Raw genomic sequence first — 13,603 nt, forward strand, 5'->3', positions numbered from 1 at the left:
CATTGTGGAGTGGCAAGTCCCTCTGTTGAAAAGTATTATAAGGTACATGGCTACCCACCTGGTTTTAAGTTCACTCGAAGTAAACCTGCTTTACATTCAACAAATCAAGTGTAGCAAGTGCAGCAGCCTAACTTGCCCCATTTTCACTAGCTGAATCTGAACACTCCTCCTCAGTTAAGCATGATTTTAAGCAATGTCAGCATTTGATGGAAATTCTTAAATGGTGTCAATCATCCCAATCACATTGTCAATCTTCTACTACAAATTATGTTGCTAGCATATCAAGTCCAACTCAATATCTTGATCCCAAATACTCTGGTTTTTTTTTTTTTTTGTTAATATTGTGCTAAAACATAAACAGAAAAATGATTCTTGGATTATAGATACTGGTGCAACTGATCATATGATTAGTTGCTCATCCCTTTTTACTTCCATTACTGCTATTGTTTCATCACATGTGAAGTTACCTAATGGTTCTATAGCATCCGTTACACACATAGGTACTGTCACACTTTCAAAAAATCTTACATTGACTGGAGTGTTGTGTGTTCCCTCTTTTACCTTCAATCTCATTTCTATTGGCAAGCTTATTAAAAATCTAAGATGTTGTCTCATCTTTTTTGTTGGATTTTGTTTTATACAGAATTTGTACCATTGGAGAACGATTGGGGTGGGTAAGGAGGAAGTTGGTTTGTTTTATTTGCTGCAAGACAACAAGGTTTCTGCTTCTGCTCATGCTGCTTCCATTCCCTCCTTTCACCAACATGCTTCTCTAAGCTCTATCAAACAACCATCACATGATGTTTGGCACTATAGACTAGGGCACCCTTCAGCTTGTAGAATTAGATTGTTACATGCATATATTCCTGAGATTTCATGTAAACCAGAAAGTGTTTGTCCAATTTGTCCTATGGCAAAACAACATAAGCTTTCTTTTCCTATTAGCATTTCTATTTCCCAGTCACCATTTGATCTCATTCATTGTGATATTTGGGGCCCTTTGGCCACCAAGTCATTAAATGATTCCAGTTTTTTCTTGACAATTGTGGATGATTAGTCAAGGTTTACTTGAGTTCATTTGATGCAACACAAATCACACACTAGTTCCATTATAAAATCTTTCTTTCAACTTGTTCAAACTCAGTTCAAAACTAAAATCAAGTGTCTTAGATCAGATAATGGTGTTGAATTTAAAATGCAGGATTATTTTTCTAATCAAGGCACCATCCATCGACTTAGTTGGGTAGAAACTCCACAACAAAATGCCATAGTTGAGAGAAAACATCAACACTTTTTGAATGTTGCAAGAGCTTTGCTTTTTCAGTCACATCTTCCTTTAGCTTTCTGGGGAGATTGCATACTTATAGCCACTCATGTCATAAATAAAATTCCTACACCCCTTCTTTCAAACAAATCACCACATGAGTTGTTGTATTCTTCCATGCCATCTTATTCTCACCTTAAAGTCTTTAGTTGCTTAGCTTATGTATCAACTTCATCTAGAAATAGAACAAAGTTTGATCCGAGAGCTATTCCTTTTATTTTCATTGGATATCCATATGGCATGAAAGGTTTCAAATTCTTTAATCTTCATACTCTTTCTATATTTGTTTCCACACATGTCATTTTTCATGAAACTATCTTCCCATATGCATCTCATTTAGATCATTCCTCATCTTCATCTCATGATAGAATTTTTTTTTCCAGTTTCTAATTTATAACCTGATTCTGTTCCAACAGTGTCAATTCCTATTTCTTCTTCTCAACCATCTTTTGTTCCTCCTTCTCAGATTACCACATCATCCTTTGTTCCCCATTCTCAACCAATCATAGCACCCTCTCATTCTCAGCCACTCACAGCACCTTCTCAATCACAGCCAACCCTATTACCTTTTGCTGAACTAATAGCTTTTCCTAAATTAAATGTTTCATTAGATTCTCCTTCATCTTCTAAACCAATGAAGTCTAATCAATTATCTTGTCCCCTCTTAGAAGATCAACTAGGGTCAAAACCAAACCTAGCTACTTCCAGGATTTTCATTGCCAATTGGCTTCCTCTTCTCCACCCCAATCTTCTACAGTGTCTACTAATTTAGGTAATACTAATCCATTGTCTTCATTTGTTTCTTATAACCTGTCATCATCTCACAAACATTTTTGCCTTTCCATTTCCTCTATCATTAAGCCTAAGTTCTATCATCAAGCTGTTAAAAAGATACATTGGTGTGAGGCTATGCAAGTTGAAATTTCAGCCCTTAAAGCAAATTAGACTTGGGTTGTTTCTGATTTACCTCCCAACAAATAGGCCATTGGTTGAAAATGGGTGTATAAGATTAAACAGAAGTCTAATGGTAGTATTGAGAGGTATAAGGCTAGGTTGGTAGCAAAAGGGTACACTTAATGTGAAGGGTTGAATTATCATGAAACTTTTTCCCCAGTTGCAAAAATAACTACAGTGAGGTGGTTTTTAGCACTTGCAGTAGCTAAGAATTGGGTTCTACATTAGTTGGATGTGAATAATGCTTTCCTCTATAGGGATTTAGATGAAGAAGTCTATATGACTATGCCCCCTGGTTTTGGCACTAAGGGGGAGAACAAGTTTGTAGATTGACAAAGTCTTTGTATGGATTGAAGCAGGCATCCCGGCAATGGTTCTGCAAGTTTTATGTAGCTCTCATTGAAATTGGTTTTATATAGTTCAAGGCTGATTACTCCTTATTCACAAGGCTCAAAGGTTCTTCTTACATGGCTCTTTTAGTCTATGTTGATGATGTAGCCATAGCTAGCAATGATCCTAAGGGAGTTTATGATTTTATTATTCTTTTGAATGATAAGTTTCGGTTGAAGGATTTAGGACCTTTGAAATAATTTCTAGGGCTTGAGATTGCTAAATCAACAGAGGGAATTTCTGTATGCCAAAGAAAGTATGCCTTAGAGATACTTGAGGGTTCAGGTTTATTGGCCTCTAAACCTGTTTCTCCAATTGAACAAAATTTGAAATTGTCCAAGGATGAAGGCACTCTTCTCTCAGATTCTACTTCTTATAGGAGACTAGTTAGGAGACTCCTATACCTCACCATCACTAGGCCTGGTATTGCTTACTCTATACAGATTATGAGTCAGTTTATGGATAAACCAAGGTAGCCACATTTGGATGCTGCCACAAGGGTTTTGAGGTATATTAAAAGTTCTCCCACTCAAGGTCTTTTGTTTTCTACAAAATCTAATTTTCAGTTGAAGGCTATTTCAGATTCTGATTGGGCAAGGTGTGTTGATACTCGAAAATCTATTACTGGATTTTGTATTTTTATTGGTGATTCTCTAATTTCTTGGAAATCTAAGAAGCAACAAACAATTTCAAGATTTTATGCCAAGGCAAAATATAAAGCAATGGCTTCCACTTGTTGTGAGTCAATGTGGCTATTTCATTGCTCAAAGACTTTCATATTTCTCATCCTAAGGCTGCCTTATTGTTTTGTGATAGCCAATCAGCTCTTCATATTGCAGCCAACCCTGTGTATCATGAGAGAACTAAACACATTGAAATTGATTGTCATCTTATTAGAGAAAAAAATTCAACTCGGCCTCATCAAAACACTACATATTCCTTCTCAACATCAGTTGGCAGACATTTTTACCGAGGGACTTGAGTTTAAAGACTTCTCTCACTTGCTATCCAAGATGTTTGTCAAAGATCTTTGTATCAGACAACTCAAACTCAGTTGAGAGTTGGCTATACATGTGCATATTTGTATTTCAGTTGTAACCATTTTTTCAGTTTCCAGTTTAGTTGGTTATTTCTGTTTCCTTGTATAGTTAGAGTTAGTTGAAGATTAGTTAAAGTTAGTTGTTAAATTCTGTTATGTAGCCGAGTATGTAAGGAGGTTGGATCCCTCATTGTAAGTAAGGTTGATTATACAGATAATGAGAAGTTCTTTTCTCTTTTCTTCACTCAACCTTTCTCTCTGCATTTCAACTTGTTGGTTGGCTCCTTCTCTTCTTTTCTTTTCTTCTTTGCATTCTTCTGCTACAGATTGCAAGCTTGATAGTACGAGTACATAAAAACAGAGAACCAAAAAAACTCAACCAGGTGTCTTTTTTACCACCTAGCCAAATTGATAAATGAAGTTGGAGGAGTCGAGGATGCTTTCTGAAAATGAATGTTCATTGTATGTGTTTATTTTTGTTTTTATGAATGATTTCTATATATATATATATATATATATATATGTTTGTTTTTCCCTTCGATTAAGTGTTGGCAAGAATATAATATAAAAAGAACAAGAAATAATATTTGAAGGCAAGTACAAAATAGAATAGAGAATCAGTTACAGTGTGTAGTGAAAAAGTAGTAGCTAAATAAAAAGTTGTACTTTTTCACTAGCTAATATAACTAATATCGCTGGAAATGCTCTTACATTGACCTTATGAATAGGCTTTACATATTTCTCTCAAGTTCAGCATCCATAAATGACAATACACAATCATCGCTCTACTATCAACAAAGAATCAAAGATAATGAATATTATATTTTACAAAGTCTTGAATCGGGTAATACATATTTTCAAGAAAGTGAAATCAAATAATGTGTTTGGATTTAGCAATGCAAATCATACAAAAACCAAATGGATCACTAAGTTTTTTTTTTTTTTTTTTTTTTCTTTTCTAATTAGAAAAGGCAGATAGGGAGACCAACTGTGGCTATTTTATCTAAGCGTGACTATAGTAACACCTACCCACTATGAGCCTCACATGAGAGGCCTAGACGAAGGGAATTACAAGCACTCTCTCAAGTTAGACTGAGCCATAACCTAACCCAATCCTACCAGAACATTAGTAAATCATAAGTTGAATCACACCCGATTGGTTTCTCATATAAAAGGAAGATTGATTTTCCTTTTGTTTTGTATAGTTGATTGTTATTTTTTTCCTATCAAGGACTTGACACTATCTAATGTGGCATTGGATTGATTGTTAACATGGATATTGATGCGTGATATACGACACACATAGTAAATGATAAATTATTAACTTTAACGATAAAGTAATTAAGAGGATGACCTTTTAAATTTGAGTAAAACCTTAAAAAATGTCTCCCTCCTCCTATTCCCTTTCCCTTCTACTCCCCACTCCTATCCTCCCCCTCCCCTTCTATTTTTTTTTCTTTATATTTGTAGGTGTTCTCTGACCAGATCAGCAACTCCGGCCTCTCCGTTATACGTCTGTCCACCTTCCACCGTGTAGTGTCGTTCATCTCCTCCCCGGCCACTGCTGTTTGCTAGTTGTTTGTTTGTCTTTCTTGTTTTGAATAAGAAGTTTATTCTCTCTCGATCTGCCATCATGAGCGATGAGGAATAATTAGGTACGAGAAGTTATTTCTCACGACCTGAATAGTTCGGTGTAAGCGGTTATCTATCATGGCCAGTTTAAATAAATTTTGTTAGAAAATTTGACTACCCATGTTTTAGATCTAGTATGCTTGAAGCAAATCTGCTCTTTAATTGTATTTGTGCATCAGTTAACGAACGATTGAAGTTATAGATATCGCTTGATTGTAAGAATTTTTATTTGTATCTATGACTTTGTAACCTCATAGCATCTGGCTATAATTTTGCAGAGTTTTATGCTTTATGCTGTAAGAACTTTATATTCGTAATATTTAATCAATGAATTTAAAAAAATAAAATAAAATAAAAAATAAAATAAAAAAACCTAAAAACTTTATTCTTAAAACTAGAAACCCATGCATTAAATTCAAATCAAATAAACTTTGGACTAAATAAGATTTTTCCCAAAACAAAAATAAAAACTGAGAGAGTGATTCCCATATTACAAGTCGTTTAGTTTTGATTCTTGAAAGTGTGCAAGAGATCGTTCAGAGACTACAAGTCGTTTAGTCTGAATAATTGTGCTAGAAGTCGTTTAGCTCCAAAATGAACAAACTTGTACAAACCCAAAAATCTTCAATCAAACAGACGACACCACAACCAATGGAAGAACTAACTCCAACTACAACTCCTCTCTCTCCAATCTCTTCCACCACCACCTCCATGTTCTACTCTTCCAAACCCTAGTCATACCCAACCAAAACCAAAAAGGAAAAAATCCCACACTTCCTTTCTTTTTCCCTTCAATTTTTCTCTCAATTCGCTCCTGAATATCTTCCGGTGCGATTGGATCTGAGTGTTTTTACAGCCCCACCTAGACCCATCAATCCGGAAGAGAAATATCGATACCCCAGTTCTTTGGTCTCGCACTTTCTAGTGTTTTGGATCTAAAAATTTTAAGGTTTTTTTTTTGGTTGTTTTTAAGGTTTGTTGGAGTTAGGTTTTTGGAGGAGTTTTGAAAGGGTTTGGTGAGGTGGCATTGCAGAGAGGAACCTGAGCTGCCAATGCCATTATTGGTTTGGTCTAGAAAGAGTTTTTCGGTGGTTTTTGAGATACCGAAAAAGCTTGAGTTTGAGCGCATCAATGTCGTGGGCAGGCCCGGAAGATGTCTACCTCTCCACCTCCCTTGCCAGCTATCTTGACCGTACGCTCTGTGTGTGTGTGTGTGTGGTTTACTTATACATATAAACGCGTCTGAATTGTAGATGTGTTTGATTTTAGATGTTACTAGTTTCAAGTTTGGATATTTTTATTGGTTATGAATTTTGTAACACTGCGAGAATCTATGATATGGTTTTATGGATATAATCTCGAAAGAGATGGGAGTAATAGTTGTTACTAGTTGTTGTTTTGATATATCGATGCTAATGGGTTGTTGTCAATTTGGTCGGGCATGCAAAGACTCATCTGGGTTTTTGCTAATTTTAGTGTTTTTGTATTAAGAATGTGGCAGCAATTGTACTGATCGTTGTTCTAGTTAACATAATAATGTCTAATCTCCTCGATTCACATTTCCTTCTTGTCACCTTTCCGTACACAGATTTTTTTTTTTTTTCCACGTTCTCTTTATAATCTTCCGTATTGGTTTTATATGCAACTTGAAGGTTACGCCCTCTGAAGATTTCCTTCTGTCCGTTTCTCTTAACAAGCAGGAAACACTTAGTAGTATGCTTACTTGGTGCTCTGAATATCAAGGATCAACTTTTTGGGCATTATTTTAGATTCTTTAGATTTTGTTTCTTCTTAGGATATCTATAGACTTTATCTTTTAGGAAATGTGAATACATCATAGTAAAAACAAATATATTTTATGTTTTAGTGAGAGAATGTTTCTATGCTAACATATTTGTTTTCTTAAGTGGAGTTTTTCTTTTCCAGATTTCCACAATATTTCATATCCATGCATTTTAGATAGAAATATTGTTAAAATATGAGTCTTTTTAAGACATAGAGTTGCTTAGGTTGTGGATTCAAATCTGCTTACAAATTCTTGGATGGAGCTTTTTTTTTTTTCTTCTTGCCAGTTCTTTTTTATGGACTTACACTATTATTAATGCTACAGGGAAACTTCTTGTACTGCTACGAGATGGTAGAAAGCTCATGGGGATACTTCGTTCTTTTGATCAATTTGGTATGAAATGTTTCTTCTCTCATTGTTCAGGTTTCACATGCTATATTTTTTTTTAATTGACTGAAAATGTAGCATTTCTCATATTGCAGCCAATGCTGTTCTTGAGGAAGCATGTGAGAGAGTTATTGTTGGTGATCTTTACTGTGACATCCCTTTGGGCCTATATATAATCCGTGGAGAGAATGTTGTTCTAATTGGAGAGCTGGTATGACAGGTTTATAGTTCCTTTCATATTGTAGATATCTCAATTGTAGTAAACACCCTTGTGTTTTCTTAAGATCTGCACTCGATTTTTTAGGACTTGGAGAGGGAGGAACTTCCTCCACATATGACTCGTGTTTCAGACGCAGAAATTAAACGGGTAATTATTTTGATCTTGATATTGTTCTAGTACATGAATTCTGGTTTAAAAGAAAAACCTATTGAAAGATAATATTAAAAATACTACTGCAGACTTTGAGATACATCATCATGGCTCTATTTGTGGTTCATCAAGTATCCTCACTTGCATAGTTTCCTTTTATACATTATTTTTGGCACTATACATATTTTCTTTTCTATTAATTCCTTAGGGACAGAGTTAATAATGATATGGTGTGTGGTAAATTCTTTTGCCAGTTAATGATAATGTGGGCCCTAATAGAGAGATTAAAGTAGTAAGTCTTATTCCTGTTTTTATCTTGGGAATTTATTTAAACAAATTTCATTCAAGAGATTTAAGATTAGAGAAATTCAAGAGGGTAAGAAGAAGAAAGGAAGAGAAACTCAGTGTTAATAATAATATATCATCCTTTAAAGTTAAATATTATAGAAATTAGTTCATTTCAGCTTATATTAAAGGAAAAATAGCAAAATTAATCCATGTGGTTTTATTGAGTTGCAAATAGCTCCCTAAAGTTTAAAAAATGATTGAAAACTCTCTGGGGTAAGCAAAAAACACAAATAGGTCGATGGATGTGTTTTCCGTTAGCAAATTGGACAGAATCCGTTAATGTGTCATGTTAGCACCAATAATCTTTAGAATATAAAAACAAGAAGAAATTTAAGGAGATGGCCGAATCAAGCCCCATCTCTCTAGGGCTGGCTAGAGGGTCTCCATGGAGGAGACCATTTGACTGGCCTGGGGTGGCCGAACCACCTCTTAATTTTTTTTTTTTTAAAAAAATTTTATATTTCTTATTCTAAAAGACACATGTCATAATATTATTGGTGCTGACATGACACATTAGCGGATTCTGTCTAATTTTTTTTGATAAGTAATTTTAGACACTCCCTAGGATTTTTTTTGTCTAATTTGCTAACAGAAAACACGTCCATTGGCCTATTTGTGTTTTTTGCTTACCCCATGGAGTTTTCAGTCACTTTTTAAATACTAGGGAGTTATTTGCAGGACTAATTTTTCATTTTTCCTTATATTAAAATCCTAAATGCAAGTGTCATGCTACAAATAAATATAGATTGTGTATCAAGTTATGGAATATGGTGATGTCTCTGTGGCTGTACATGCTTTTAGTGATGTGCAGTGTGCTTGAATATGAATTTCAAATTTTGTTCTTCTCTTCTCCATCATGTCAAAATCTGCTTTGCACATCAAGGTCGTCAAACTACTGCTGGTAGATTGAGTTGGTTGAGTTGTGGATAAATTTATAGATTTTTCTGAATGACTTGCGAATGAATTTTTATCTGTTTGAGAGTATCTACTTCTGCTTGAGTAAGTTTCTTTCATTAGAGATGCAATAAAAAATGTAAAAGATTTCTTTGAGTAGTGAAACCACAATATTATGAGCAGATACTTTCGTTTTCTGTCACTTGGGGGACCTACGTGACCTATGTGAGTCAATTTTTTACTAGTGGCACTCATCAAACATAGGGTTAAATGTAACCACAAAAATCATCTAGTATGTTGAAGGTTGACCTACAAAACAAACTCTTCTGGTCGGTTGAGACGCTGCGAAGTCTGAAATTCTGCTTGCATATTCTCTGTCATGCATTTTGTCGTTATGTATGGATTCTAAAGTTCAAATGTGAGTACAATGCCACAGAGTTCTGGTCTATCATTCAGCATCAATGTTGGTCAACTTATTTATTTTTAAGGTCTAATTAATGGTGGTTTTTTTCTTTCTTTTCTAATCAAAGGGGTGAACTCGTAGTTAGCACATTTAGGCAGTTGGAAAGGTAGAAAATAGGGAGGGAGATGTGGAATTGCTTAAGAGAGCTAGTAATTAGTTGTTTAAAAGAGATGTGGAATCGACTGAGGCAGATATGTGCTCTTCAGTTTCAAAGCTTGGAGAAAAGCCCAGTGTCGTATGGCTAGACCTTACATATCCACACGATAATTTCTACTATCGTGTCAGGGCACTGTTTAGGTGCAGGTATCTAAAAAATGGTCTGCTGAATGGGGTGATCTTTTGAAGGGACAATCTATCCACATATATTGCCATTTGCAAATGTGAATTCAGGTAGAGAGATGAAGATTGAAAGCCACAAGGGGACTTTTGGAAATGGGGGGAGCTGGAAACAATTAAAACCTGATAGAAAAATGCTTAAAGAAGAGGAATGTGAACATCACTAGATGGACATAAGAACACCAAGTACGAAGTAGGGCATGTATAATCAGGAGAAGATATAGCTGTGATTCTGATGTAAATCATACAAGAGTAATATTGGAATCTGTACATTTATTAAATTTAGTATAACGAATAATGATGATCATGGTTCCGTATATTCAAAACGAACTTTTAGTATCTCATATGCATATTTGGGTTGTCTTGAGTTATGCCTAGACGAATAGTCGATTTGTATGCTTGTTGGTGGACTGCTAGTAGCACTCGGAGTGCTGCTGTGTGGAAGATGGAGTCTTCGTGCCTTTTGTGGTGTCTATGGAGGGAAGGGAATGATAAAAGTTTTGAGGACTACAAAAGGACTTTGGAAGAGATTAAGTATTTTATTTTTTAACACTTTGTATTTTTTAACAACTGTTTATGTTTTTCTTTTGGTGATTAGTTATTGTGATTCTTTTATTCTTTTTGCCCATACTAGTTAGATGGTTTCTTTTGTATACTTCCGGTGTACATCGGACGCCTTACGTTTTTAAGAAGATCTTGATTACTTATAAAAATGAAAAGTACTCATATATGTGATTTTGAAACATCCTAGGCTCGAAAGTGAACTCTAAGAAAATTAAAGGAATAAAAGCTGCAAAGTGAGAGTATTAGGTGAATGGTTCAGTTTCTAAGTGTGCTTCCGTTCACATTCTATATATACCATATCTAGAATAGAATAGATAAACACTAGTATTTTCATAATCTAAGTAGCATATATGTTGTCAATGTTGCTGAGAAAGTTGGTTGTGTGCTTTTGCCTTGCAATTTTTTATTTGGTTTCCTCATCTTTTAACCTGAAATTGTGCAGGCACAGAAAGCAGAAAGGGAAGCTACAGATCTTAAAGGTACCATGAGGAAAAGGATGGAATTCCTCGATCTGGATTAATGAAATTTGCTACTTCATGGAGTTCCTCACATGGCCATCCGCAAATATTATAGCGGGTTTCTTCTTTTAATTTTTATTTTTTATTTTTTTCTCCCTTATCTTTATTTCCCCACTCCTTTGGCTGGTTAGATAATGTTAGATGTTAAAGGGTCAAATGTATGGGAATTAGAATTATAAAGCTTTAACATTGTTCAAATTCCCTCAGTGTAATATTTGTTGGAGTGAATACAAGTATTTCCTTTCTTTAGAAGATTGATGATTCTAGTGCGGATTTGAAATTGATAAAGCATTACTTTTCTTGCTCTTGTAATTTATAAAATCTAAATTAAGAATGATGTGGGAAGATACTGCTCTTTTATTTATTTATTTATTTGTGAGTAGGGAAGATACTGCTTTCAATCATTCTTATTGATTCACTTTTCTTTTAAGGTGGAAAATGCCAAAATTTTAACTTGGCTCCGTACAAAGAGAAGGGCTGACACCTTTGGCAAATATGTTAGAGTCTCCCTAAACGTAATGTATCATTGAATTTGAAATGATTATTATTAAATTTTGATTTAAAATTCACATTATATTTGGATGAACTCAAGACTCTAGTATTCTTTTTAGTATTACTCATCTCATGTTATGAAGGCTACTTTTTGTTCAAGCCGACCATGCCCATGTCATTTAAGACACATTTGGAACACACCGATTATCCTATTAAGAAATGAAAAAAATTGTGGAATGGAATAGCTATTTAAATTTTTAGTTTTGTAATAATACATATGCTCTTGTGGGAGTTGTACCAAAATTACTAAAATATTCTAGATATATACACAAATTTTTATGTGAATAACTATTTTCAGGAATGACGTATTTACCAAACAAAATAATGGCTATTCTACGAGTCTATTTGGCATACTAAACGTGCTTTCAGATACGATTAATACTATTTAATAGAATATTATACATTTGTCATACAACTTGATGATGTGGCAATGAAAATTATTTATTGGATTAACACTTAAAAAAAATTAAGGGTGAATTTTATTTCAATTATATGGCAATTGTAGAACAATTTATTAAATAACATTACTCATTGTAGAATCATTGCGCTTTTTTTTTTTTTTTTTCTAAGTAAATGAGGAAAGGATTACGAGCATTAAAACACCGAAAATAAACTAATTGCTTATAACAATGATTAGCGACAAATTGAGGATTATCTTTAATACTAAAGATGGTGATAAAGACATTGGCAAGTTGGTAAAAGGAAAAATAAAAGGGACCAATTTGACAAAGGTCCCCTCAACTTTCAAATCACTCACTTTGGACCCCTGAAATTTGATTTGTCCTCACTTTAGACCCCTCTGTTAATTTTCAATGTTAAACTCAAACGATTTGACTTTTTATGTCAATTATACCCCCACCTAGTCTACTTGAAATTTCAAAAATGCCCAAAACTACAGCACCCACCCCTAGCCCAAAACGACACCATTTTGGGCATTAAAATTAATTAATTTTTTTTTTTTTTTTGGAAAATTATTTATAAACTCCTTAGGTCAACGTGCTTTCATTAAAAACTCCTTATGTGCTTTTTTTTTTTTTTTTCGGAAATTGACTCCCTGTGTCAATCGAAACTACAATAAATTCTCTATCGTCAAAAAATTTTAACGGCCGTTAGGGCCACTCAAAACTTCTCGTTTTACCTGATTAAAATATTAATTTTTTATTAATTTAATTTAAAAAATTTAATCTTAAAAAAAAAAAAAATTGAAGGGTGGCCTTAACCCTTATGGGGTGGCTTACCCAGGGTGGTTTAGGGTAAAGGCTGCTGAGCCACCCCAGGACTAGGGTGGGCACTTGCATGCTCCCCTCCTGATAGGTGGCTGTGTTCCCAAACCACCCAGAGGCATTTCAGAGCCACCCATGGGTGGTTTGGGGTAGCTTGGCAGCCACTAAACCACACGGGGGGAGGCCATACCCGAGGGGTGGTCAGCTCCCACACAGGGTGGCCCGGCCCACCCTTGGGGGAGTGAGAGGTAGCAGTGACACCCTTCATTTTTTTTTTTAATTCAGTGTAAAAAAATAATATTTTAATCAGGTAAAATAGAGAGTTTTGAGTGGCCCTAACGGTTGTTAAAAAATTTTTACGGTAGGGAGTTTATTGTAGTTTCGATTGAACAAGGAGTCAATTTCTGAAAAAGAAAAAAAAAACAAGGAGTCATTAAAAAAAACCTATGGAGTTTTTAATGAAAGCGTGTTGACTTAAGGAGTTTATATATAATTTCCCATTTTTTTTATAAAAAATAAAAAAAGAAAAAGAAAATGCAAAATATTAAAAAAAAAAAAACACCCTAGCCTAAAACGATGTCGTTGTGGACATTAAAATTGTTTTTTTTTTCTTTAAAAAAAAAGGAGAAAATATTATTAAAAAAACTAAGAAAAATCGCGGTGGTTCCAACCATCCCCTTGGCCAAAAATGAGGTGGTCCATGACCGGTCTGGGGGTGGTCGAACCACCCCCATGGCCAAGGGGGTGGCAAATTTGGGCCAACCCCATGACAAAAGGCCAAAAAAAGAAAAAAGAAAAAAGGGTCTTGAGATGGGTTTGGGCT

At 34.7% G+C, this 13,603-nt stretch overlaps 1 protein-coding gene across 1 annotated transcript; it reads left to right on the forward strand.

Annotated features, from left to right (window-relative positions):
• Positions 1 to 5,963: 5,963 nt before the first annotated feature.
• LOC132188732 (sm-like protein LSM1B) lies at positions 5,964 to 11,340 on the forward strand. The gene is made up of 5 exons (XM_059603264.1): positions 5,964 to 6,531; positions 7,450 to 7,518; positions 7,608 to 7,723; positions 7,817 to 7,879; positions 10,930 to 11,340. The coding sequence occupies exons 1-5, from the start codon at positions 6,471 to 6,473 to the stop codon at positions 11,005 to 11,007; spliced, it is 387 nt and encodes a 128-aa protein (XP_059459247.1). The 5' UTR covers positions 5,964 to 6,470; the 3' UTR covers positions 11,008 to 11,340.
• Positions 11,341 to 13,603: the final 2,263 nt, after the last annotated feature.

The sequence above is a fragment of the Corylus avellana genome, chromosome ca7 (assembly GCF_901000735.1).
Source record: "Corylus avellana chromosome ca7, CavTom2PMs-1.0".
NCBI classification, from domain to species: domain Eukaryota; kingdom Viridiplantae; phylum Streptophyta; class Magnoliopsida; order Fagales; family Betulaceae; genus Corylus; species Corylus avellana.